Source organism: Pagrus pagrus (genome assembly GCF_965226575.1).
Source record: "Pagrus pagrus genome assembly, chromosome: 11".
NCBI classification, from domain to species: Eukaryota; Metazoa; Chordata; class Actinopteri; order Spariformes; family Sparidae; genus Pagrus; species Pagrus pagrus.
In genome coordinates, this window is record NC_140195.1 from 6,937,375 (window position 1) to 6,965,220 (window position 27,846).

The window sequence follows — 27,846 nt, forward strand, 5'->3', positions numbered from 1 at the left end:
CATAAATACTAATCAAAAAGTGACAGATGACCAATCTAATGTGTCTTAATTTCTCTCTAAATGTTCTTTCTTGTGCATGCCAGTAACAAGGAAAAAAGACGACTAAAACAAACACTCCTCCCTCCCTACCTCCCTCCCTCCATCTATCAATCTATCTGCTCCCTCCCTCAGTGTCTGATGCCTGAATAAGCACCGTCAGACACATCAGTGAGCCTGTTTGCAGATATAAAGAACGTCAGGCTGCGGGTGGGACAGAGCAGCAGAGTGTTGGTGGAGAGACGTTATCTGTCCCAGAACAGAGCAGAGGAAACTGACAATATCCTGCACCAAAAACTACTTCTATCATCCAGAGCAACATGGTAAGATCGCTACAAATTATCAGAAATGGGGAAGTTTATCCTGCCAAAGTTTGATATACAGTTAAACGTTTCCATAAATGATATATCTTGCTGTTGGTGAAATGTCCACTGCAATTGTCTGCAAGAGAAATCTTTGCAAGATAGGATCTGATCTTTATCCAAGCAAACCCTCCACAAAACTCTGGCTGCATGAATTTTAAATAAGCTGTCGTTTGTTTTAACATTAATGTAGCTACAGAATGTAAAAAGCTTAAATAATGTAGTCACATTACTCTTTGCACTTTTTAATCGTTTTCTGAGTTTATAATCGCTGACAGAAAGAGAGAGAAGCCGAAAACTTCATCTTCTGCCTCAGAACTTTAAACTGGCCCTCAGAAAAGCCTCTTAAAGTCTATCGTTTGTGAATATTTAAGTGTTTTTACGTGCTTTGTTCATGTTCCAAACTTTCGTCTAGCCATGTCTTACAAATGTCACTCATCAGCAAAAAATCATCTCAGGGGATGTTCCTCCTGCAGGGAAGACAAAAGCTGAAATTCTCAACATGTTGAAACACGACTGCTGGAAGCACTTTAGAAAATGCAACAGTGCTGTGTTCGAATAAGTCGCTGCTGTTTTTTGATATTGTTTACCCTCAACGACTGGAAAAGCTGCTTAAAGACAGTAAATGATACAGTCAGTCATCAGACATAATTGGATTAAACGCTGAGCTGATGTTTATGGAAGCAAAGAAGGAAACAACTGAATACCTGCTGTGAGTGTGCAAGGGAGTCACTGTTGAAATGAAAAACAACTGAATTTATAGCAAATTAAAATATTTAATTCTAAAAAACATGGGTCTGAATTTCTGTGGTTTTTATTCCTCTCATTAAAATTTCCAGGAGGTAATTTAAAGTGGTGCAATTAAAATTTTAAAGTGTTTTGGGTTTGGGTGTCTAAATTTTACAGCTCCAATTTAAGTCACTTGATTTTTATCGTCATAAAACCTGATCACACCTGAGAAACTAGTGTACGTGTGGACGCACTCAATGTACAAAATGTCCTCGCAAATTAAATGGCTCTGATGCCCCTGACAGCAGGACAACAGCAGGACAACATCATTACTGTCTTAGCTCTAAAATCATTACCCATAACTGTAAGTAAATCCATTTAATGATGTGACAACACTTTGGTTAATGTTTGGTTGAGGCACCAAAGCCACTTGGTGAGGGTTAGGGGTGCGTCATGGTTTTGGTCTTAACCACTAGAATAATGAACTCGTTAAAGTTAAAACAGAAAGACGTTGACTCTTAGTTGGAAAAAAACAGCTTTCTTTAATGTTAAATGTTTTGTTGACTCTTTGTTGCTTTGTGATAATAACCTGAATTTAACCTGGTTTGAATTTTTTAATCAGAATTTGACATTTTTCTTACTTTTTTTTTTTTTTCAGCACACCTTTATGGATCATACTTTAATAAAGACTAAAATTAATATAAAATAAATGACAATAATTTAACAGTTTGTACATTTACAGTGTTAGAGAATGATGATGACTTTTATCCACTGTCTTTTCCTCTAGTGCAGTTGTTCCCAAAGTGTGTGCCGTGTGGCAAGTCCAGGTGTGCTGGGGGATTTTGTTACAACCACAGATTTTTATTGCAATATACAACGACACAACATGTAATGAATGCAGTTTTAATTTACTGAATCGTCCTGCGTACATTCATTTTCACTTCGGGCGCCACAACGGAGTGGCAGCCCGACACAGCAGCTCCCGTCTCCTCTTTCCAATTGTGCTTTATCTATTTATTTGAGTATATATATTTTTTATTCTATTTTATATTTCTCTTAGTCAACAGTTATCTGGCACTCTTATTTTTTTGTATTGTACTGTTTGCACACTGTTTGTTTGCCCTTTTGCTGCTGTGCCTAATTGAATTCATCCTACAGGGATCAATAAAGGTACATCTCATCTCATCTCATCTCCATTTCCAAATACAGAGGCTAATCATAACCTTAAAAACCCCTTTAAAAAGCTTTGAGGAAACACAAATTAAACGTGTACAGAGTGATAAGACAACACCTTATAGAGGTTTTTGTGCATGGGTATGGGAATACAGGTGTGCCTTGAGATTTTGGCTTGCTCTTTGGTGTGCCTTGGGCACAGAAGCTTTAAAACCACTGCTCCAGCAGGTTAACATTTTTGCATTTTAGTGAAATGTCATGACATGAAATTTGGTACAGATTTCCACACTGCAGAGAATGAGTCCTTAACTTTTCCTTTAGTGCCATCATCAGGTCAAACTTTGAGTTTCTCCAATATTAGTTTAAGACCAAATAGCTGCAAATGTAAAGACTTTCCCATCAGCCTCAGCAAAACTTTGTGTTAAGTCAGGAAATAGCAAATAACTAAGATGTTCATGGCTGCTGAACACTGGACACCTCAGTTTTCCATTTTGAATGTGTAAACCCTAAAATCAAGGACAAAACGTTTTAGCAAGTCTTTAAAATTACACAACTTGAAACTTTCGGAAATTCAAATCACTTAATGAAAATATTGCAATAACTGATGTTTGGCCACTTGGGGGCAGTAAAAGCAAGTTGTGAACAGCATTGACATATAATCACCTTTCAAGTTCGTTTTAAGTTTGTTTTTTCACATCCTGGCCTGTCTTTTCTTCCATAGCGGTGTATTTTTATCTGTTTGCAACAACTTTTATGATTAAGAGACCTGAAACGGTGCATATTATATATGGATTGCAAATTTCTAACTTAATGAATGTGAGAAAAAGCTCCTCATTCATTCTTTATTAGGTTTATATGTTCTTTGAAACCATTCATATTTTAAGAGACATAAATGTTACGAAAAAGTACCACAGGAGTTGTTTTACTTTGTGTTCAAAAACTCTGACAGTCATCTTAACTTCCATATTGTTTGATTATCTGTTCAGAGAGAGTGCATCTCCATCCACGTGGGTCAGGCAGGTGTCCAGACAGGAAATGCCTGCTGGGAGCTCTTCTGCCTCGAGCACGGCGTCGGTCCTGATGGCGTCTTCCTGGACTGTCCATCACAGCAGAACTCTCGTGAGGACCCGTTCAACACCTTCTTCAACACTGGGAGCTCTGGGCGTCATGTCCCCAGAGCATTATATGTGGACCTGGAGCCCACTGTGGTTGGTGAGTAGTCCTGTGTGTGTGTTTATTTTTACCTTCCTTATCTCTGTTTTTTATTATAGTTGCAGTCGTCCTATTATGTGTGGTCGTGTGGGTCTACATCCACACTGTTCATGCAGGTAACTGCGGATGGGAACACTGGTATCTAAGCAACTAGTGCAGCGGTGACTCCTCTACCTTTTGTTCAATACTGCCTAACATTTACAGAGGTTTATTATGTAAATAGCAGGTTGTGCAGTGCAATATTAGATTGATTTTTCACCAGGCCATATGTCCCTTTTAATGCACTGGTTTCAAACTGGGGAGGCAGAGAGCCACTGGATATCTCATCTCAAAGATGAGATATTTTATCCGCATTTTTCAACATTGTCAAATAATCTAAAACTGCTTATCCCGGCTTGCACTGATGCTACAAGTGATTTTGAGCCAAACTCTCGTGTTCTCTCCACTCATAACTGAGGTGGGCTGGTAGTGTGAAGGAGCGTGGCTGTCCAGGTGGGCCTAAGGGGCCAAACCCTGACTGGGATTCGAAACCCTGAACCTCTGGGTTTTAAGATACTGGCAGGCAGGGCACACATGAAGTGCCATAACCATGTGGCCATGAGCTCCTAAGGTCAAAATGGGAGATCCTGTGGGACTTCTGACAAACTGGTGATGGCAAACCAACTGGACATAGTTGTGGTGGACAAAAATCAGAAGAAGGCAGTGTTGATGGGTGTAGCAATCCCAAGCGACGGCAACATCCAGAGGAAGGAACACGAGAAGCTTGAGAAATACCGAGGGCTGAAAGAAGAGCTGGAGAAGATGTGGAGAGTCGAGGCAACAGTTGTCCCTGTGGCTATGGGAGCGCTTGGGGCTGTGACCCTGAAACTGGGAGAGTGGCTCCAGCAGAATCCTGGAACAACATCCGAGATCTCTGTCCAAAAGAACAAAATGTTCCGATTTCAAATTGGGCCGAGTAATTTTTTAAGTTTGGGATTGGATTTTTTAGAAATACAATCTTCTTTTTTTTATAGCTTCGGTATGTTCATATCCATTGAATGCTGATTTTATATAGTTTTGAACATGTGGCAGTCTGAAAAAGGAGGACTGACTACAGTGACGAAAGTGTGTGTAAATCTTCTTACCTGACTATTGTTTTAGAGCAGAAACACTTTAATTTAAGGCCCATTTTTTTTTAACTTCACCATTATATTACATGGAAAACTTTTAGTTTGATATTTTTAGTCTTTTTCTTTGGAAACGATCAGATTTTGACGGGGAAAAAAACAAAGTTAGTAATGTGTTTACTTCATTAACAGACCCGCCCTCTGAACCGTCAATGAGTCAATATGATGAAAAAGGTTAAAGATGTGACTGTAAAGCTGATTAACTACACACCTGGACATCTCTGTTGTTTCAGTCTGGTCTGTCAAGTTGAACCAAGGAGCAGTTGATCTCTAAACCTTTCTAAAACCTCTCTTTTCAGATGAAGTGAGGACTGGAATGTACAAGGACCTTTTCCACCCTGAGCAGCTGATTTCTGGAAAGGAGGACGCAGCCAACAACTACGCTCGAGGACACTACACTGTGGGGAAAGAAATCATCGATGGAGTCATGGAGCGTGTTCGTAAAATGGTCAGTAATAATGATTTTTTTTTTAAAACTATGGTTTTTATATGAATGATAACCATTATTGTGCAATTTCCAGAAAGAGCGATGACGATTTTTCTGCTCTAGACTTTAAAATCTAATATGAGGAATAATGGTTTAATAGTTTTATTGCATGAGCTCAAATCTATCACATCACCTGACACATTAGCTTTCTGCACTAAATTTGTATGAAGGAATTCTTCGACATTTTGGGAAATACACTCATTATCCAAAACACTCTCATGTCTGTCTGTTAAATATCTGGTTTGTTTTATCTGAACAGGAAGTCACAATTTGTATACTTTGAAAGGTTAAAGAGTCATTAGTGGTTTTTCCTCTGTTATGCATAGCTAAGCTAATAGGCAGCTTCCTGTAGCTTCACATTTCATGGACAGATATGAGAGTGGTAAAAACTTTTCTCATCTCATCATTCCTTTAACAGAAGCTGTCCTGTCCTTCTTTCCTTCTCAGACCGACCAGTGCACTGGCCTTCAGGGCTTCCTGGTTTTCCACAGCTTCGGCGGTGGCACCGGCTCTGGTTTCACCTCCCTGCTGATGGAGCGTCTGTCTGTCGACTACGGCAAGAAGTCCAAGCTGGAGTTTTCCGTCTACCCAGCTCCCCAGGTGTCCACCGCTGTGGTGGAGCCCTACAACGCCGTCCTCACCACCCACACCACCCTGGAGCACTCTGACTGTGCCTTCATGGTGGATAACGAGGCCATCTACGACATCTGTCGCCGCAACATGGACATTGAGAGTCCTGGTTACATCAACCTCAACAGGTTGATCGGTCAGATTGTGTCCTCCATCACTGCCTCCCTTCGTTTCGATGGTGCCCTCAATGTTGATCTGACAGAGTTCCAGACCAACTTGGTCCCATTTCCACGTATCCACTTCCCTCTGGTGACCTACTCACCCATCATCTCTGCTGAGAAGGCTTACCATGAGCAGCTCTCAGTGGCTGAGATCACAAGTGCCTGCTTCGAACCAGCCAATCAGATGGTCAAGTGTGACCCTCGTCACGGCAAGTACATGGCTTGCTGCATGCTGTACCGAGGCGACGTCGTCCCTAAGGATGTAAACGCTGCCATCGCAAATATAAAGACCAGGCGCTCCATTCAGTTTGTCGACTGGTGCCCAACTGGCTTCAAGGTGAGGAACATCATGAGGGTAAGAAGTGCAGCTTGAGATACTTTTTCTGATCGTTTTCTTTGTCGTAACAGGTCGGCATTAATTACCAACCTCCAACTGCGGTCCCTGGTGGAGACCTGGCCAAGGTCCAGAGGGCTGTGTGCATGCTGAGCAACACCACTGCTATTGCAGAGGCCTGGTCCCGCCTTGATCACAAGTTTGATCTGATGTACGCTAAGCGTGCGTTCGTCCACTGGTACGTGGGTGAGGGGATGGAGGAAGGAGAGTTTGCAGAAGCCAGAGAGGACCTGGCCTGTCTTGAAAAGGATTACGAAGAGTTGGGTCAGATGAACAGCGAGTCTGACGACGACTATGAATACTGAACCTTGTGAGGCTTTGAGTTGTGACGGCTGCACAGCAGTAATTTCATACTGTACTGATGATCTGTATCTTCTAAGCTAGAGTTAACCAAAATGATCTCGCCATATTTTTACTGCAGCTTTACATTAAGAAGACAAACCACTTTGAGTTGCATTTGAAGTGTGCTATGAAATAAAGTTTGTTTTAGTATATGCTGTGTGAAATCTGTTGGGGGACAAAGTGGTCTAAGACGACAGCATGTAATCTCCACGTTCCCATTACAAATCCGTCTGGGAATCTATTTAAAGATAACCCCTGGCCCCGTGTTTCCTGTCTGCCTCTCCACTGCGTCCTACTGAATAAAGACAAAAGTGCCCAAAAGATTACTTCAAAACAAACTTCCAAGCAAACAAACCACGAGATCCTCTTAATAAAATGACAAGCTAAAGAGAAATCTTCCAAAAGTTCAGTCGAGCCCTTGAGTCTTGTGATGCAGGGATGACATATTTTTGTAGGCCATCCCGGAAGTTGGCATCGCCCTGGTTCCCTCGACAAAAAGCCGTTGGGATTTCTCAATTCAGTTTTGGATTATTGTAGAAAATAAACTCTGTGGTAAACACATGTTTATTATATTTATGCATTTTGTTCAGCAACATAATCTTCACAGATGAATACCAATTGTATGATTTTTGAAGCATTAATGCGACTGCCAGAGGAAAAAAAAGCTAACGTTAGTCTTACATCACAGTCTCGTGACTTCAAATGCTGTATTTCTGCACCGGCTCACCTGTAGCTGCATTTTTCTTCAAGCTTCTCACACCAAAAAGGAGAGCTGCTACAGCGACGATGTAGAGCTTACAGCAGAGAAACCTACCTGCCAGAAGGGAGAGACAAAACCTCCGTACTCCAGCTTTAAGCATCCTGCTTTGTAAAAAAAGCACTGCTAACAGCTGAGGTCTCTGAAACCCCAAACATAAGTGTTGTAATGCATCGTTTTATGTTTGCTGATCTCTGAGACGTGACATCAACCTTGTGGCTCAACATTCTGCACTTTTACATAAAGGATAAGTTCATAATCCAAGTCTCCAGAAGGCCCTGAGATCCCAAATTGATCTGAAGAGACATTATTTACATCCTCAACATGTGGTCGAGCTCACGCACACTTCAGACGGGGTGCACGCTAACGCTCATATCAGCTACAGTGAAGATCTCTGCTTTAAAAAGGATGTAAACAACATCTTTTAAAAATCCATTTGGGATGTCGGGGCTCAGGACCTGCTGTAAGGAGTTATCTTATTTTTATTTTTTCTACGTTTCCAGTCCCCATCTACTTCAGTTGTTCATGAGAATGCTGCACTGCAGTTTGGCTGCGAAGCTCCAGAAATGTTGTGTGGACTATAAAACTTGTGAACTAATTCCTCAAAGGTGCACTATGTAGTGTTGTGGAAGATTTTTTATATTTGCAATATTAATGGGGTAACTGTTCTCAGAGGAAAATAAGGTCCCATGAACACTGTTTGAAGCTAGAAAGGTGGCAGGGTCCGCCAAATATAAACAAAGTAAAACAGTAAGAAACAGTCTTGTCCTTTAGGCCTCGTTTCCACATACGTATGTGTACGGAGGCGAGGTCCTGTGTTATCCGATGTGCCTCTGAAACTCATCCCCTCCGTAATATTTCGGTCTAGAATTTGCCTCGAGTGCATTAAAAATGTTTTTACTTTTGCGGTGGATTAAGGAGAGACCGTATGACAGTGCGCTAGCTAGGCTAACTAGCTAATAAGTCTATTTCCTTTCATTCAAATGCTTATGTTGATTGTCGAGTGAGTTTGTGTGAAAGAACTACCGCTGTTGTTTCACCCATTGCTAACAGGTAGTTTCTTCAGTCACACACATACTTTATGTGAAAAAGGAGGCGTTCGGGGTCAGTTTGTTTATTCAGTCACGAAAACGAAGAAAGTCCATTTATATAGTTTGTTTTGTCATTTAAGATATTTCTCTTCTGATTAAAATTCCTTCCCCAAAAACTACATAGTGCACCTTTAAATACATGTATTAAAAACATATCTTACACTTCCATTTCTCACATAAGCTTCAACGTCAGTTTCTTTCTAAAGCTGTGGTGGCAACCTGGAGTAGTTTTATTTCTCTGACCTGCATCCAGGATCTCGAGTGTGGACATGAGAGCAGCAGCAGCAGCAGCAGCAGATGTTGGATGTGAAACCTCAAACTACACACACCGACCATTTAAACAACGAGTCCCGGCGGCCGTTAAAAGGTGTCACCTGAACATATTCATCCGCGCAAGTGTAAACATAAGACAGTCCACCAAAGAAGGGGATTGTTTGTACCGATTAAAATGCCCCTTTTATTATTAACCCAAAACTATATGTTGCTTTTAAAATCATTCACTATTAAATTCAAATGATAATAAAACGTGCAGAATAGACACGCCACAGTTTGTTATGTCTATCAAGATTTTAGGGCTAGTTTGCACACCATAATCCTCCATCCTACTGTAATATATTCATTAAACATTATTTAAACCGTTAAATAGTGCGGATTACACATCACTTATAGATGCAGCCCAAGTCAGACTTTCTGATAAAGTGGCCTCAGGGCTAATTATTTTATTTATCAGTTCATCTTGATTTTAGCTGTTGCATAACGGCTGCACGTTGAGAAAAAAAAAAAAAAAGGACCATTAAAGCCTAAAGCTACCATCGGTTTAATAGCAAATTAGGTTAAATCCAGATGTAAAGTTTGAAGCTATAAGAAGATTAAAAACCCAACAATATGATGTCTTTACATAACACGGGGTCCAATTAAAAAAATATTTATACACAGCTGATTTATGGCACCGTAACGCGGACATAAATTGGAGGCAGAGCTCTGGCTGCTCGTCAGAAGTGGATGTGACACCAAACATCGTGGAAACGGGTTAATCACACGCGCTTTCATAAGAAGTGCCCGGTGTCTAGTTTTTCGAGCGGACGTGCTCACTGCCTTGGAACATTCTCCTCACTGTGCATGGATGTGTGTGTGTGCGAGTGTATGTTTGTGTGTGTACGTGCGGACCGTGTGTGTGTGTGAGTGTGTGTGTAAGCTGCCTCCTCTCGTGTTGATGACGACTGACTGCCACCGAGTCTGACGGTGAACAAACGGGGGATTTGTTTTATATGAAAAACAAAACAAAACACGGCGATACTTTTTCAAAAAAAGACAAACATCCGGTGACCTGTCCTGTCCGAGCCACCACCGGGTCGGTCCGAAAACGATGAGCCTGCCTCGGCCGGACGAGTTCAAGCCTCCTCCGGAGTGCCCGGTCTTCGAGCCCAGCTGGGAAGAATTTAGAGATCCGTATGCTTTCATCAATAAGATCCGTCCAATCGCCGAAAAAACGGGCATTTGCAAAGTCCGGCCGCCTCCGGTGAGTGTGATCATCGACGATTAAACGCAGCACCGACACGGATGCTGAATTAGTCCACCGTTAAGACGGCTAGATGGACCGAGCGCTCGGGATTTAAAGGGACTGTTCAACATGGCGGATACACGGCTATATTCATTCTTTGTGCTGCCACGGCTAGCTAGCTCTCATGTGTGGGTATAAACGTCGTGAATGTGCCGTTTCGGGTCCACTTCGAGCTGCTTTGCAACAATATAGATGTGCCGATGTATTCGAAGTGGGTCGTAGTCGTGGTTGACCGTGTGTCAACAAAGCCTCGGCGGTCCGGTCATTGAGCCTCTTAGCTAGCAGGCTAACGCTAGCTAACAGGCTCACAAACCAACCTGTCATAATTTAGCACACGGCTTTGACATAGGTGGCTATGCGGAAGCCGCTCGGCTGCGTAGAAAGATGATGGTACGACCGTGAGATAGACGTGGATGTCAACACTTGGTCTATAGTTTTGTGTCCTTAGATGTCCTGAAGGTCCTGCAGTTGGCGTTAATTATGGATCGTTTATTGAAGAGCATCATGGTGCAGTTGGGTCACTCAGTGTACTGTGTGGTCCATCACTTCACGGTCAACTTGTAGTGAATATGTGAAGAAGTGTGTGTGTTTTTGGCGTTACGGCGCTGGATAAATACATTTTCCCATCAGTGATGTAAGAGAAATTGCCCCATGAATGGAACAAGAAGCACACTTGGGTTTCTCAATCACAAAGACCACTGCTATTGTAAAATAACGAGTTGTGACTTCTGAAGTTGTGGTTCAACCCGCCATGGTGCACGTTGTCACAGTGGTGATGCACTTCATTAAAATGAAAGTTTCTTGAAGATGTGCCTCTCTTCATGTATGAGCCTGTGTTGTAGGGTGTTGTCCTCCATGTTGGCTTTGTGGTAAGCTGGGCTGGTGAGTGAGTCTTCCATCTGGCCATTTTGTGTGCCAGTGGGGGATGTTGGCTACTGACTTAACACAAGAACTTTGGTCTCTGATTGTATGTTGGGGTATTGTTATTGTGTATGATTAGGCCGTGCGTGTTATTGACACGGTTATTGATTGATGTTGCGAGTTATAAGCTGAAAAGGATCACTGTGTTCTTTCGGTGTCAGCAGGCCTCGCTTTTTCCAAGGAAACTTGGTTCTTACATCAGTTTAAAACCTGCAATCGTGCAGTTGAATAGTCTTTTATTTATGTGCCTGATTTCAGTTTAGTTAATTCACCATAATGCCGATGAGAATGTTTAAAATGTGGGCACATTTTTTTGATAAAGCGATTGTCACAAATGGGGCATCGTGAAAGAAAAAAAACAATAGATGTGAAATATAAAAATGGCTTGTAAATGCTATGATGATTTGTATTTTTTAAAGCCTGCCAGCTACAGAAGGATCCAGTGGCTATGCGTTGTGATGACCTCCATGTGCCATTGTGTGTATTTTTGTTGCTGTTCAGGGTTGGCAGCCTCCGTTTGCTTGCGATGTCGACAAACTTCACTTTGTTCCTCGGATCCAGAGGCTCAATGAGCTGGAGGTGAGTTTTGTTTAGATTATACAGCAGATTTATTCACATTATCAAAGTTTACTATAAGATTGTACATTTAATCCCCAGATTTTTCTCTTGTTAAAATGATTACTCTGAATACACAGGGCACACTGCAATAATAGAGAGCAGTGTTATTAATTCCTTGTGATAGTGTTATGTAACAAAGGATAACGTGCATATTTATACTTGGAATTATAATGCATCATTGCTAATTAATCCAAATATTTAAAAAATGAACCTGACAGTGCATTTATTTATTTATTTCTAAACAATAGCACACAATACCCCCTGTTCTTGGATACATATCAGCCTGTTCAGGTTATTTTCGGCTCCTATATTATTTTCCCCAGCGAATGTCTTAGTTTTCCTTTAATACTTCGAATATCTTGTCCCTGTAGATTTTATTACATTTAATTTATATCTAGCTGAGGTTTGTCCTTTTCATATATTTCTTTCCAGGCACAGACCAGAGTCAAGCTCAACTTCTTGGACCAGATTGCCAAATTTTGGGATTTGCAGGGATGTCCCCTGAAGATTCCTCATGTGGAGCGCAAGATTCTGGATTTATATAAGCTAAATAAGGTTAATAATTGACATCCCTGCACGACATTTTTATGTATTTTAAAAAAAAAATGCAATTAAACGACTCACAACATTCTCGTAACGTGCTGTCGTTCCAGCTGGTAGCAGACGAGGGTGGATTTGACATTGTCTGCCGGGACAGGAGATGGACCAAGATTGCACTACAAATGGGCTTCGCCCCTGGCAAAGCTGTCGGCTCACACCTGCGAGGGCATTATGAGAAAATCCTTTATCCCTACAATCTGTTTCAGAGTGGAGCAAACCTGCTGGTGAGTTGAACGCATGCATCATCATGACAGCATATACACTCAATGAGAAGCTGTCATCAAATTCCTAATAATGTTACCCTAACCATTTATCAGTACACATTATTGAAAGTTAGATATGAAGTGAATATAGAGTATGTTGAGACCAAAAAGATAACCGGAAACAAATGCATTATTAGGACATGCATGTTCTGTGCTTGACTACAACTTAAATGTTTTATGTTGTATTTTATTTGAAGAAAGCTTGTTTTTTGGAGTCTTTTGGGGGGGGGAAGTCTGTTGTCTGACTAATATACCACGAGTGTATTTGCTATCTGGTGTCTTGTCATGTCGTTTAATAGTTTTTGCACCCGGATGTTTATTTATGTGATGCAAAAGAGCTTATCCAAGGGCATTGGATTGGTACTGTGTGACCTATTGGACAGGTCACTGTAAATTGTTTAATTACCCAAGCTCTTTCTTGCCTCAGGCACCAGAGGCAGCTTCCAAACTGATGGGTTTGGAGGCTGATCCTGAACTTGAAAAGGTATGTTTGTGTCGTGGTTGGAAGCCACTCACAATTAACAAAATGCATGTTTGTTTGTGGCTGGACTGTGTAATATATTTGCAGACGTAGTGTGGTGAATGTAACCCTTCGTTGAACAGTTATTAGTTGGTTTTTACAGCAAAATGATCCCCTTAAACAAGTGATCCTCACCTTTACAACTCAATCTCCACATAACATGTGTCTTGGAACGAATGTAAAATACTTCCTTTTGTTTCTGTGAGAGGCAGCAGGCAGCAATTAGAAGCTAATTATATATATATATATATATATTATATATTAAGTTTAAATATTGTTGTAGATTTCCTCCTCTGTCCTTCTCAAGTGTTGCTGTAATTAATTGAACTTACAAATTACAAGCAACTCCTGCTAGTCTGATATTTATCACCTGTACACTTTCTGTTTTAGCATGTCCTTCTTAGTTTCTGTGCTACCTGTTTGGGGCCACAAGCTGTAACTAACCACATCCTTCTTATAGCCTCTGTAGTGCAGTTTGAAAGTATGTTAATATGTCAAATACTGTCATTGAGTCTCAGTCTTTAAACCGTGCTTGGTGTCTTCTGATTCTTCAGAAGCTACCAAATGTGGTAGTGGTGTATTGTCCTTTATTTATTTTATCACAGTACATGAACCTAAATTATAATCATATAAGAGGATGCTTTTTTAAAAATGCAAGCTGTGGTAGACTCACACTTCCTCTTTTACGCACGCACACCATTTATATCAGATCGCCACAGTTCAGCATACAGGTATTTCCAGTCAGGCACACAAATGGTTGTTTATGGCCGGTGAGATGTGGTTTCAACTGTCATGCTGTGTTTTCTTTCAGTGCATTCAGAAGCCGGTCCAGCCATTGGAGAGTCCAGACAGTATGGAGAGCATGGACACCAAGGAGCTCAAACTGCAGGACCAGGCTCAGAGGCAGGCTGTCCAGACGCCGGACAATTGCCCCACTGCTCGCAGAGCCAAGCGCATGAAGTGTGAGGTAGGGAGTTGTTGAGGTGCTCCACACACACCTGACTTGAGCCTTGTCCACACATATACGGATATTTTTCTAAACCGATATTTTCCCAGTCCATTTCAAAAACAATTATTTCCACACGACCTTCGTTTGACATAATGTTAAACACCAGAGAAGAACTCTTTGAGCATTTGTAGTACTTTATTTATTCAATTAAAATTTAATTATCCAAGAACTGAGGTGATGACATCATTTCATTGTTTCCCAAAAGGTCAGTTTTTAAAATTGGGGTTTTGAAAAATCTGCACTTGAGAAGGGTTTTGAAAAAATATCACTTTTAGTGAATTGAAACGCTGCTTGAGTGTGAATGTGAGAGCGAAACACGAAGGAAAATGTTTTTTTTTAAAAATACTTTAATAATAATAACAAATACTATCATCTGTAACGTGTGGACAAGGCCCAAAACTTCCCTGAAACAGGCATTAAAGACTTGGTTCTTCACTATTCTCCACATACATACACGCACATCATGATTTCAATAGTTTAAAGATGCCTTCAGTTTCACGTGTCGCTTTTCCTGCAGGCCGCCTGTGTGAAGATTGAACCAGGTGAGCCCGGCGAGGCCAAGCCGAACCTGAGGCGGAGGATGGGCTCTTTTGTCGCCAAGCAAGAACCAGGTCAGGCTCCAGACACCCTAATGACATTTAAAGTATTAACAGGAGCACTTTACTTTAATCCTCCTTATTTAGCTTTTATAAGCAGAATATGAACCTTTCATAAATGGTTCATAACACACGATTATGTAGCACAGAAATATGTGTTTATTAAGGCATTTTTCAACAACTATATCTTCTTCTGTGGGCACACTAAGATGGTGAAACACAATGTATTAAAACAAAGGTGTAAAAATATAAAATGTCTTCTTAAAGAAGTTTTAATTGTTGACCATTGTTCTGGTATACTGCCTTTAAATGCTAAAGAAAGAGGGTTAAAGTTGAAAGTATTTACTGTAGAAGTTCTTGTGAAAACGTTCTTCACAGTGCAATACTTGGTAATGAGGTTTGTCATGTTTCCTGTTGTCTTGCAGAAAAGCAAGAGATTCCCATTCCAGTGAAACAGGAACCTGTTGAATTTAAAGAACCAGTAATTGAAGCTGACAAATCCAAGTCACGGTACAAGAAATTCATCCCCCCGGTTCCCCCGAGTCCGGTAAGTAAAACAAAAATGACTTTGGATGAGTCGTAGCTGCATAAGATCGCTTATGATCAAAAATTAATAAGCTCATCAGTTTAAAGCATCGTCAGAAGTCCAAGCGCAGCTTTAATCACTTAATATTGAACTTGTGCTGTAAAATTTAGTTTCCGTGTCTGTAGTTTATTTATAGGAACCACATCTTCTGCTATATTTACAAGAGGAATGTAAAAGTAGAAAAGTTTGAAATATGACATGCCCAAAAAAAAGACACGCTCTATTGCGAGCATCTTGCACAATTCAGATTGCTATCCCGTGTCAATAAATCAGAGTGTAAAAGCATCCAAGAAGCATTCAAGGCGGTGATGGTTTCAGATGCATCCTGGCCAGATGGTAAAAGGTGTCAAGTGCGTCTGTGTCCCCAAGAGACAAACATAATCTTTAGACCTCCCAAAGTATAACTGTCAGGAAGAAGTCGCTGATTTTCTCAACAAATCCGTGTTCTGTCCCCTCTGTCCTTGCGGTGACGGCAGCTTAAGTTACACAAACATGACACTGAAATGAGCAGTTTGTTCTCTGGCTCATTAAAGCAACAAGGAAGAACAGCTCCAGGGATTACTACAGACACGATCAAACACAAGCTGATCTGGCCAAAAGAGAAGCATAAGTGTGCAAATGAAAGTGTCAGACATCTAGACTTAGAAATGACGAGCATAAATGGAGCCTTTAGCATTTGTAAGACCTTGTATAACCTGATACAACTCTTGATATATGTAATGCATTTGGTGTGAGATGAAAACAGATGCCAGATAGCAAAAGCTCTGTGTAGAGGTGTGATTTACAGATAGTTTGTGTCACTTTTCATTCCTGTATTGAAGCTACTTTTGTCCAGTAGTCATGGTTCTGCCACAGCTTCATCACAAACTCCTCCTCCTGTTCTCCAGGTGGATCTGGTTGTGTGTCTGGTGTGTGGCAGTGGGGGAGAGGAAGACCGTCTGTTGCTGTGTGACGGCTGTGACGACAGCTACCACACCTTCTGCCTGATCCCTCCTCTGCACGACGTTCCCAAAGGAGACTGGAGGTGCCCCAAGTGTCTGGCTCAGGTGAGAATAACTGCCAAGTCCGATTAACACGATGCAAATGGACTCTTGACTGAATGAGCTGTGTAAGCCATCGAAACAGCAAGTCCGCCTTGTACTCATTCCTTTTTTCTATTTCACCTTTAGGAATGCAACAAACCTCACGAGGCATTCGGCTTTGAACAAGCGTACAGGGATTATTCTCTGCGTGCATTTGGGCAAATGGCTGATGCATTCAAATCAGATTACTTCAACATGCCAGTTCATGTAAGTTGAAGAGGTTTCAAAATAAACCAGTCAGTCTCTCCTGCTGTGAGGATTTTAAGGTTGAATGTCTCTTTTCATGGGTTCGTTACAGATGGTACCCACAGAGCTGGTGGAGAAAGAGTTCTGGCGTTTGGTGGGAGCCATTGAAGAGGATGTTACCGTAGAATACGGAGCAGATATCGCCTCGAAGGAGTTTGGGAGTGGATTCCCCATTCCCAATGGCAAATTTAAGGTTTCCCCTGCTGATGAGGTATGACCCTCAAACAAACCACCCCAAAGCCTTTGACACAGTATATCTGTGCAATCAAAATGTAGCCAGAATATCTGCATGTCTTGTTTTTGCGTCTGTAGATTGTTTTTTGTTGTTGTTGGGTTTCAGTCAGCACCCTCTGACCTAAAGCAAACACAGTCGATACTGCTAGCTGCAGTAATTAGCAAGCTCATCATTTAATAATGGGCAAGTAAGGATTTAAACAAAAAATAATTAAATGAACTTGAAACACGTTGCGTTTTCTGTTCAACCCCAGCACCTTTCTAAAAAAATGTTCAGAGATTTTCATCAAGAAGCGCTGGGAGCAGCCGCACAAAGAAAAGGGAGGGCTCTCCGCCGCTATTTTTAATTGGTTAATCCCTCCATTCGCTTATCCAGGTCCAGATCACATGTATTATTTAAATCATTAGGAATTTTTGTTAGATATTGCTGGGGAGTATTAAAAATGTGATATGATACTAAATAATTCTACGCCATATCGTCCATATTGGGTTTTTCATTATATTTTCATGGTATGGTCATGAAACGGATATTAAATTGCGTTCTGTGTGGTATTAAAAAGTCTTGGTGACTCCCGCAGCACTCCCGTGTGCAGCAGCAGTATCTGTCTGTCACATGATATCAGTCTAATGTAGCATTAAGTGGTATGAACAGTATATTGCGCAGTAACTCCTGCTTTATTAAACACTAAATCGTCTGTCTTGCAGAAATACCTCAAGTGTGGCTGGAACCTGAACAACCTGGCGATGATGAAACCGTCTGTACTGACTCATGTGACGGCTGACATTTGTGGGATGACGCTGCCGTGGCTTTATGTCGGCATGTGTTTCTCCTCCTTCTGCTGGCACATTGAGGACCACTGGAGCTACTCCATCAACTACCTGCACTGGTACTTGAGAAGAAAAGCTACTAAAGCTCTGCTACCCTCGGGACTTTCCTTGATGAGAGCAAAGAGATTGTTCACTGTGGCTTGCGATGGTGAACATCAGATATTTCATTCTAAAACACGTGTTATGTTATCTTATTCTCTATAAGGGGGGAACCTAAAACCTGGTATGGAGCTCCTGGTTTTGCTGCTGAACAGCTGGAGGAGGTGATGAGGAAACTGGCCCCAGAGCTGTTTGAGTCTCAGCCGGACCTGCTGCACCAGCTGGTCACCATCATGAACCCCAACACCCTGATGGCCTACGGAGTCCCTGTACGTATTTATGTGGCTTCATTCACATGCACTGATGCTGATCTGTAGTAATGCACAGCTGATATTTTCCTGAACGAGCAGCTGGTCTTTCCAAAGGGAACATAAATCATCTTCTTTTGTCTCTGCTGTCCTTCAGATTTACAGAACAAACCAGTGTGCTGGCGAGTTTGTCATCACATTTCCAAGAGCCTACCACAGCGGCTTCAATCAGGGCTTCAACTTCGCTGAGGCGGTCAACTTCTGCACTGTGGACTGGGTATGTATCGTTCTGTCTGGTTCCTATACCAACACATTTTGCTATACATGTAAATAAAATACCTAACTCAAATAGGGTTTAACTTACAGTTAATTACATTATGGTTTGATCGCATTTTAGATCATTTAGTCTATAAAATGTCAAAAATAGTCATCACAATTTCCCAGAGCCCAAAATTACATATTCACATGTCTTTTGTGTGTTATGTTGTACTTTCTGTGGATTCAACACAATATAAACTGACCTTGCAATCTATTTCTTTCCTCTCTATAACTTCAGATGCCTCTTGGCAGGCAGTGCATTGACCACTACCGCATGCTGCACCGGTACAACGTGTTCTCCCACGATGAGATGGTGTGCAACATGGCCTCGAAAGCAGACACACTCGATGTGGTCCTGGCCTCAGCCGTCCACAAGGACATGGTTGCCATGATCCGAGAGGAGCAGAGGATGAGAGACAAAGTGAAGAAGATGGTAGGATAGTCCTCATTAACATATCAAGACACCATTATACTGAGTATTATGTAGATTTTTTTTTCAATGTGGGGATACCCTCAAAATCCTAACGATACCCATTCTATCAGTGCCACTACTCAGTTCTTTAGCAATTGTTTTATTTTATGAAATGATTGCTTATACAAAAAAAATGATTATTTAAAAAAAAGAAAGAATAAATTCAACTGAGTGAAGAACACAGACACCAGTCAGTGTTAGTCTCTGCTCATGACTGATCACCACCTGCATGTAGCGCTGTAGAGGGTGGAGGGCCTAGTTTGTCTCAGCCAGCTGCTAAATTTGCAAGATTTGCCAAATTTTAAGATACCGCTACGTGGCAAACTGAAATAAACAGTTAAACTGCTTTCGTTTTAGTGTATCTGCATCTTATCTTGTAACAGTTTGCTATTAGGCGAGCTGGTGCTCTGTGCTTGTGTAAAACATGGCGGCAGTGACAGAGAGACTCTGGACAGAGCAGATTACGATATCACTCTCTACATGTTTACATGATTATGCTTGTTGAACAGGTGTATTGATGAAGTATTGGCTTTTTTTACTTGCAAAGTTTTGTCGTACTTAGATTAACGAGCAGAGTTGTCATCACCTCGAGTAAACTTCATGTTATCGTCACATGGTTCACCTCAATGGTCTCCACTGTTAAAAAGTGCAGGGAAAAGAGCTGTTAACGTCAGAGCTTATCAATACTACGGTCTTTGAAAATTTAGCCCCAGGACCTGTTATTTTTTTCTTCTCCTTTTTAATAAAGATGTTTTTATTGAAGCGAAATAGCCATTTTACACATGAGACAAACAAGCCAACAGCCCTGGTATGGTAGAAATCCCTCCCTTGTTCACAGCTGAAAAATAAAAAATAAAATACCAACAAGGTATGAGGCTCATTGAGATCGGGGAAGGGGGTAGGTTTCATACTAACTCACTAGTCAAAGAGGTTTAAAGATTGTAGTAAGGCCAAGAAAGAGAGCCATATGTTTTATATCTTGCTGGTTTCCTCCTCACACTAAACAAGATCTTTTCAGGTGTCTATAACATGTTAATTCATTTAACCATTTCTTCTGCAAAGGAGGAAGTTCTTATGTCCAGTTTTAAAGAATACACTTTGTTTCCCATCTGTGCCTGTAATTAAAAGAAGTAATTTCTTTTAATAAAACTCATATCAAGACCTTGTCTGTCTCCCAAAATCCAGATCCTGGAGTCGGATGTCAGAGCGTCAGAAGTTAGTCTAATTATGCATTTCCAAAATTCTTGCAGAAAAGAGCAATCCAGAGCATATGAAGTAAATCTCCATCACAGCTTCTACATCTCTGGCAATCGGGAGAGGCATTATGTTGTATTTATTGCTGTGCTAGTCTGTGTGGACTGTAATAAGTTCTATTAAAGATAAGCCCCTGGGCCCGTTGAATACCTGGTTTCAGTACCCATCCCTTCTTGCACCTGGCCTAAATATAGACAGGATGTGCACACAGCTACCTTTCTGCAAAATTACACTTCTTCTCAGTCTGTAAATATAATGTGTCACTTTTACAGCGTCTGTTTTGTTTCTTTACATTAATTACATGTTAAGTACCGTGTGAAGTGTTCATTCAAGCAGACGCATTTACCGTGATCACTCTTCTTGGATTTGTTTTTAACACCTTTGTTGTTGTTCCACACGCTCAGGGGGTGTTAGATTTCAAGGAGGCAAAATACGATCACCTCCAGGATGACGAGCGGCAGTGTGCCAAGTGCAGAACCACCTGCTACCTGTCTGCCATCACCTGTCCCTGCAGCCCAGGAGTACTTGTCTGTCTGCACCACATCAATGACCTCTGCTCCTGCCCTGTCGACAACTACACACTGAAGTAAGTCCCACCGGGGCCGATTATGAGGCAGTAAACAGCTCAGAGTACACTGTATCTGTGAGATGTGTGAATATAATGAATATACGCCTGTTAAGATATATTAAATCACTGAACCTGCTGGACCTGATCCTGGATCATTACACAGTACCTCTATAACTTCGGTGTTCTCCTCGCTCCTGCAGTTTCAGATATACACTGGACCACCTGTTCCCCATGATGAGCGCTGTGAAGCAGAGAGCTGAGCTGTATGATGATTGGGCCTCCCTCGTGACACAGACTCTGGAGGCCAAACTGGAAAAGAAGAAAGGTAAACAGCACGAGCAAATGAGAAAACAAAGCAGTAAAGCACCCGACAAGTCAAGGCCAATAAACACCATCACCAAACAGTGTAGCTGGGAGGGATGAACAACTCTGTCAGCTGTACCGTCTACGTACATTGAGAGCTCTCAAACCTCTTGCTGTTCTGACTCGTGTGGTCCTTTTTCAAAAGACGCAGCTTGGGCTCTGGGCTAAAATGATGAAAAATCAAGTAGATGCAGGTGTGAAGTTATTTAAATCGTTAATCTGTCGTTATGCGTCTCTCCTCAGGCCTGCCGGTGTTTCGCTCCCTTCTTTCTGAATCCGAGTCCAGGCTGTTCCCCGACAACGACCTGCTGCGTCGGCTACGTCTGGTCACACAGGATGCAGAGAAGTGCTCCTCAGTGGCGCAGCAGCTATTAAATGGCAAGAGGCAGACCAGGTACGGCTAATACACTCTACTACATCAGGTTATAGATTAGCTGTCTTCACATTCCCTTATGTTTCCTCAAGTCAGGAAAGAGTATTAGTTCTTAATTGGGTTCAGTTCTTTGATTCATCGGGCTCTGTCTCCTAGGTATCGGTGTGGTAATGGGAAATCATGCAGCCAGCTGACTGTGGAGGAGCTGAGTTCATTTGTGAGGCAGCTGTATAACCTCCCCTGCAGTCTCCCTCAAGCCCCAATGTTGAAGGTAAGCTTCAGCAGGATTACAGCAAGCAACACCGTTTTCAGTGTTCATACGGACACCTGACTGTTGTTTGAAGATAACTACATAGTTTGCTGTGGGATACGATGAATATGAATTTGATTAACACATTAATCAGGTATGTTAAAGCATCAGTTTTGACTCTTTTGAATTGATGTCTTTGTTCAGGAGCTCTTGAATCGCATCGAAGACTTCCAGCAGCACAGCGAGAAGGTCCTGGCAGACGAAGTTCCCAGCGTCGCCGAGATCCAGAGCCTGTTAGACGTGAGCTTCGACTTTGACGTGGAGCTGCCCGAGCTGCCCCGTCTGAGAGTGAGGCTGGAACAAGCACGCTGGCTGGAGGGGGTGCAGCAGGCCAGCGCTCAGCCTGCCACGCTGACTCTGGAGACCATGAGGAGGCTCATCGACCAGGGAGTCGGCCTGGTGCCTCATCCGTCCGTGGAGAAAGCCATGGCGCGCCTGCAGGAGCTGCTCACTGTGTCCGAGCACTGGGAGGACAAAGCGAGCAGCCTCCTTAAAGCCAGGTGAGGGCAGCACCGACCCACGATGATGTTAGCGTCTGAGCCACAGGGTGAAAAAACAACCACAAGAGGATGTAGCGATAGGTGACTTTGATCCAAAAACATTTCTGTAATGTGTAACATGTCGAGGTGTTTGCACTGATTGTAAGTGAATAATGTAATATTTAGCCAGTGCTCCTGATTTTGCTTCATTTTAATTACAGCTAGTGCAAAATGCTGCTGCTAGAATATTCAACAAGATCAACAAAAAGTGAGCATCATGTTTAGTTCTGCCCTCATTCCATTGGTTCTCAGTGCTGTTCAGTATTAACTGTCACAAGTGCTTTTCAAAGGCTTTAATGGCATGGCTGTCAGGAATTTGCATCTCTTCTCGCCACTTCAGAAAAAAACTAATTTCAAGCAAAATTTCTACATTTTTTTTCAAAAGTATTCTGTTCCTCCACCATGCTCAGCGCACTGCAGCTTTAAATTTTGTGTTTCATGGTACTAAAATGTTGTTTTTAATTGCCCAAGATTAGCTTTTCCATGTAAAAAGTCTTCCAAAGTAATTCTGGACTCTGTGTTTACAGGATGTTTTGAACAAGTGTTGGTTTGAAAAATTAATCTTGAAAGCTTTCCATGAAGATGTCAGAAGAAAAATGTCACGGCAGTTCTTGTTATGTTGAGTTATTAAGTTGATGCAGGTATTATGTCCAGGTTTATTACCTGCAGTACCTCATGTGTGTTTTACTGCCCACCACAGACCTCCACACTCCATAGAGACTCTTAGTGCTGCTGCTGAGAAGGCATCTGGCATCCCCGCTTACCTCCCAAACAGTCTACTCCTGAAAGACACCATCAGAAAAGCCAGAGAGTGGCTTCAAGAAGCCGAGGAGCTTCAGGTTAGCACACATTTCCTGACCTTTTTTTCTCCATTTGGGTTGATGTGAGTCTGATTGTAACAATTAGTACCTGCTTATTTCAGGCCAGTGGTGGCGAGCCGATGATTAACAGCCTGTCTGACATGGTGCTGCGAGGACAAGCCATCCAAGTCCACCTGGAGCCTTTAGACAGGCTGGAGTCTTTGATGGTAGAAGTGCAAGAATGGAAAGAATCTGCAGCTACAACTTTCCTCCAGAAAGACTCGACCCTTGCCTTACTGGAGGTAACATCCCACATCCCAGTTTAAAATGAATGTTTACAAGGTCATAAAAGCTCTGCTCACTTTCTCATCATGTCATGTCTACCGGATCTTATTGCACAACAGCTGTTTTGGGGTTTTATCATCCACTGGAAATTCTTCAGAAGCCGAATGTTTGTTCTTCAGCTTCCACGTCATTTTCTTTTTTCACAAGAAAAGTCGATACACATTTGCAGCTTGTTTAGTCGTAACAGATGCATCATAGCTGTACTTCAAGAAGAGAACCTAACTTTCTATGTGATTAGCTTTCGTTATACTATAACGTGACCTGTATTTATGATACGTCTGCAAGACAACATTGTGATAAAAGGATTTGATCAGCAGCGCAGCACCTTGAGAATAGCTGCCTGGTTACAACATGTAGTATCTGTGAGCAACTAAATAACAGTTTTTCTAAACAGAAAAATGTGTAAGTAAGAACTAGAGAGTCATGTGTCCGACTGTAACAACACAACTATTTATCGTCAAAGAGATCAGGAGGGGAACAAGATGGAGGTTTATAGAAACTGTCCCTTCTCCACAGGTCCTGTGTCCAAGATGTGAAGTTGGAAATGTTGGCTCTCCGAAGAGGAAGGCCAAGAAAGGGAAAGAATCACCTAAAAGTAACAAAAAGAAGACACCAAGGCTTAACACACTCGGTGATGTGGAAAAGGCGCTTTCAGAGACCAAGGATTCTACCTCTGCAGTAAGTGTCGCATGCAAAGATAAATATATTACACTGTGTCCTAACTGCCTGCAAGCGTCAGACGCTCGCTGTCCACATCGAATCTGTCAGATTTGCATTCTCTAATATTATTTAAACAAACCATGTGCCTATCAGCTGTGCACTGGAGACATAACCACTGAATTTAAAGAAGGGTGAGTTTGTTAAGATACCTTTGTACCTTTTTTAAACAGGTTTTATTCTGCAATATTTAGATGTTTCTCTACTGGAGGTGACATACAGTACAACCACCAGCCAGTAAAGATGGTGTGTTTCCTTTCTGAAACTTTCAGCTCCCTGGCAGTTTCCCTTCAGCCAGCTGGCTCCTTATTTAGGTTTTTGTAGTGAAAGGAGACAATAATACACAGATGACTCCTCGTATAAACTTCCTCAATCAACCGGTTCTCGTCCAAGTTGCACTTTCAATATGAGCGACTGGAACGAAAATAGAAACTGGTCGGGCTCAAAACAGAAGAACAGAAGTCAGACACAGGAACGGCATAGAGCAGGAATCATTAACCACACTTAAAACAGATAAACAACAAAAACATTTAACAACTATGCAGCCTACTCACCCATGCCAGAAGCACAAAAATCAAGGAAAAATGACCAAATAAGCGCAATCTGAGCAAGTCAACAATATCAGACGAGACGTGCCCGATGGTATCAAGGTGTGACACTCGCTCGCGTCGCTTGCAGTTAATACACCGTGTAAGAGATTGTTGTAGTCGATGGGATTAATGAACTCTCTCTTCAGGAAGTGTTCTGACTCATTCTGTGTTTTATTCACCAGATGGCAACTCTGGAGGAGCTGCGGGCGAGGGAGATGGAGGCTTTCACTAACTTCAGGGCAGCAAATGAGTCGAAGCTCCTTCCCACAGCCGACTGCATGGACCTGAGGGTGTGTGTCTGTCAGAAGGCGCCCATGGGTGCGATGCTACAGTGTGAACTCTGCAGGGACGCCTTCCACAGTGTTTGTGTCAGAGACCCGTCAGACTTGTGCGAAACACAGCTGTGGCTCTGTCCACAGTGCCAGCGATCAGAAAAGCCCCCGTTGAACAAAGTCCTCTCTCTGCTGGCGTCTCTGCGGCACATAGGCGTGCGCCTGCCGGAGGGCGATGCTCTGCACTATCTGGTTGAGAGGACACTTAACTGGCAGCAGCGAGCACAGGAGATCTCACAGTCTTGTAACCTACCTGAATTGGAAGAGAGACCAGGAACTCCTCCCACCCTCACGCGCTGGGCGTCCGGCAGCCACGACACTCAAATCAACACTCAGGTCGCTCTTCATCTCCGTCTGCCATCGTTTGTTGCAGCTGAAAAAGTTTTGTTTACAAATGTTAAGTTTGGGATTTGATGTTTTGGATACAGGCTCCATGTTTGACTCCAGAGTGGAATAGGACAAGCCATGCTCAGACCGTCTTCTACACAGAGCAGAGATGCATCCCACTGCAGGGTCAGTGTCGTCTTATTCTGAGATTCTAGATAATAAATAAAGTTTACTTATGTAACTTGAAAGCATGAGTCATGGTCAGTCGTGTTTATGTTTTTGGTATTGTTCTGTGTGACAGGCCTGAGTCAGGATCTGGAGGAGCTGATGGTGGAGGGGCTCCTGCTGCAGGTGTCTCTGCCGGAGGTCCAGTGCCTCTACCACGTGTTATTGGACAGAGCCAGCAGCCAGCAAACAGACAGGTGCATTTCGCCAACACAGGACGAGTCCACAGACTGTGACAAACACATGCAGTTCAACTCTCAGGGAAACAATCTGCAGCTGGACCAGGTACAAACTCTCAGCAATAAACAAACTGATTAAAACACTTCATAAAGCTGCATCAGCGTCAGTTTTAATTTGTGTTGTTTTTATTTTCAGGATGGCGTCAATGGTGTGAGGGAAACTGTGATTGGCTCAGAAAAGAAAACAAAGCGTCACCTGGAGAAGGAAGGTTTAGACGCAGAGCGCAGAGCGAAGGACATAAAGCACTCTCACAAAAGACAGAAGATGAATAAGAAGAACCTGCAGCGCAGGACCTCCACCTCTCCTCGCTCCGATTTCTCTCAGTCCGACGACTCTGATGAGGAAATGGCTGTGTGTCCAGCAGAGCGGTGTCAGCTACCAGAAGGAGATGAGGTGAGAAAAACATGGACTCCATCAATGTGAACCGCTCACCACCAAACGGCAGACGGACACCGTTGGGGATAAGCAGCTGTTTGCCAACAAGTTTAATTTTAAAAGTTGTGTCAGCGTTGTGTTGCTGCCCCCAAGTGGCCAATGAAATCACTGATGCAGGTTAAATGTTGGCAATATGAAGGATGAATGTCATTAATAACTTATGTGTGTTTCAGGTGGATTGGGTCCAGTGTGACGGCAGCTGTAACCAGTGGTTCCACCAAGTCTGCGTCGGCGTTACGGCCGAGATGGCTGAGAAGGAGGACTACATTTGTGTCAGGTGTACACTGAACGATGGACACACGAGAAAATGAAGAGAAAGATTTTTGTTTTTTCCCTGAAGAAAGGCTGAAGAGTCGTCAGTCCGTTTGTTGGAGCCACCAGTCTGGATGTGTCACTGATCCTGTCCCCCCCCTCACCCCCCCGTCCCGTCTGTCCGACCCTTTTGTAACAACGGTGCTATCTCCTCTTTGACTTGTTGTCCAGAACTATAATGTTTAGTTATTTTTTTGTATTTTTACATATATATATTATATATATATTTCTTTCTTCTTTTAATGAATTGTTTGTGGTTGTCAAAATGAAAAAAAAAAAAAAAAACACAGGATGTAAAGTGTGCTGCATGGGATTCCATTACATCGGCTAAAGGGAGTCTTACAACATGAGGCGGAGGGTGAATCGAGGGTTAATATTATCTTCTCTGGGACCTCCTTGCATGTTAAACCAGAGCGACAGAAGTTTTTCATCCACTACACCCCCCCCCAAAAAAAGACTCTTACAATTCTTTGAAATTCAGTGTTTAGTACATGCATCTTAATATAATTATTCCCTTTTTTTTTGTAGAATAGGTTTATTTATCTGAGCAATAATGTTTGTCTGACTTGACCTAAATGGCTTGATCTCGGCTGAGTTGTGTTGGTGCTTTAGCAATGGTTTGATGTACAGGAAGCTACACGGATGGGTGGATTACAGCTGTGGAGTGGCGATGCAGCGGGGACACCGCTGACGTGAAACATCACAGGGTGTAACCCGGCAGAGGATGCTGAGGGAAGGACTCGGGGGTAGCTGAAGATGTTACAAGTTTATATTGTGGAATAAAGCCCTTTTGTTCTATGAAGGAGACGTCTCGTCCTTTCACCACTAGATGTCCTCGTAAACATGATTTAAAGGGAAAACCATTCAGAGTTTAGCACTTTCATTCCTCCTTATAATGTACATTTACTCCCATTATGTCTGATGTCTTTGTTTATAACGATAAGTGTTGACCATAAAGTGGAGACATGATTTCCTAGCAGAGAGGTTATTTAACTTCCTGTTGGTGTTAATAGATTGACAGTAGCCAGAGACTAATGTGATGGAAATAATATTAAAAACCACTCAGGCAAAACTTAATTTCACAAAATCAGTTTGAGTCTTCAAATTCAGTGAGATTGATTGTCTTCCTCAGCTTTCACAAGTGGATTTCACAGCTTACTAACCATGAATTAATGACTTTAAAGGCCATAAACATCACCAAGTTCTGTATTTATCCGCTCCAAATTACATTCATACACACATATATATATATATATATATATATATTAGGGATGCGCTGATGATTTAAACAAGAATGTGGCCTGCTGCTGATACTGATTAGTCCTAGTTTTTATTATTTATTCCCCCTTTTGTGCAGGGAAACAAAGACAATAAC

The 27,846-nt window shown here is 42.1% G+C and overlaps 2 protein-coding genes across 5 annotated transcripts; both read left to right on the plus strand.

The window, feature by feature from the left end:
* Positions 1–216: 216 nt before the first annotated feature.
* Positions 217–6,842, plus strand: tuba5 (tubulin alpha 5). The gene is made up of 5 exons (XM_084366935.1): positions 217–359; positions 3,287–3,512; positions 4,978–5,126; positions 5,613–6,293; positions 6,365–6,842. Exons 1-5 carry the CDS (start codon positions 357–359, stop codon positions 6,653–6,655), a joined length of 1,350 nt encoding a protein of 449 aa, XP_084223061.1. The 5' UTR covers positions 217–356; the 3' UTR covers positions 6,656–6,842.
* A 2,810-nt stretch (positions 6,843–9,652) lies between these two features.
* On the plus strand, positions 9,653–27,273 carry kdm5bb (lysine demethylase 5Bb). Of its 4 annotated transcripts, XM_084366000.1 has the most exons (29): positions 9,653–10,059; positions 11,524–11,601; positions 12,073–12,195; positions 12,294–12,464; positions 12,931–12,987; positions 13,835–13,990; positions 14,550–14,643; positions 15,054–15,175; positions 16,102–16,260; positions 16,384–16,503; positions 16,595–16,753; positions 17,482–17,663; positions 17,810–17,972; positions 18,109–18,228; positions 18,508–18,702; positions 19,927–19,956; positions 20,400–20,581; positions 20,764–20,888; positions 21,170–21,320; positions 21,456–21,570; positions 21,754–22,109; positions 22,849–22,987; positions 23,071–23,250; positions 23,810–23,971; positions 24,783–25,268; positions 25,361–25,445; positions 25,561–25,769; positions 25,860–26,117; positions 26,333–27,273. In XM_084366000.1, the coding sequence occupies exons 1-29, from the start codon at positions 9,907–9,909 to the stop codon at positions 26,468–26,470; spliced, it is 4,668 nt and encodes a 1,555-aa protein (XP_084222126.1). In that variant the 5' UTR covers positions 9,653–9,906; the 3' UTR covers positions 26,471–27,273. The 4 variants fall into 4 exon arrangements, with proteins under 4 accessions (XP_084222126.1, XP_084222127.1, XP_084222128.1 ...); XM_084366001.1 differs by lacking the exon at positions 19,927–19,956; XM_084366002.1 differs by lacking the exon at positions 12,931–12,987.
* The last annotated feature ends 573 nt before the right edge of the window (positions 27,274–27,846 follow it).

Coding starts and splice junctions, on each gene's coding strand:
- tuba5 (XM_084366935.1), top strand. Junction 5,127..5,612: donor TGGAGCGTGTTCGTAAAATG/GTCAGTAATAAT, acceptor TTTCCTTCTCAG/ACCGACCAGTGCACTGGCCT. Junction 6,294..6,364: donor GGTGCCCAACTGGCTTCAAG/GTGAGGAACATC, acceptor TTGTCGTAACAG/GTCGGCATTAATTACCAACC.
- kdm5bb (XM_084366000.1), top strand. CDS start 9,907: ATGAGCCTGCCTCGGCCGGACGAGTTCAAGCCTCCTCCGGAGTGCCCG. Junction 12,196..12,293: donor ATTTATATAAGCTAAATAAG/GTTAATAATTGA, acceptor CTGTCGTTCCAG/CTGGTAGCAGACGAGGGTGG. Junction 23,972..24,782: donor CCAAGGATTCTACCTCTGCA/GTAAGTGTCGCA, acceptor TTTATTCACCAG/ATGGCAACTCTGGAGGAGCT.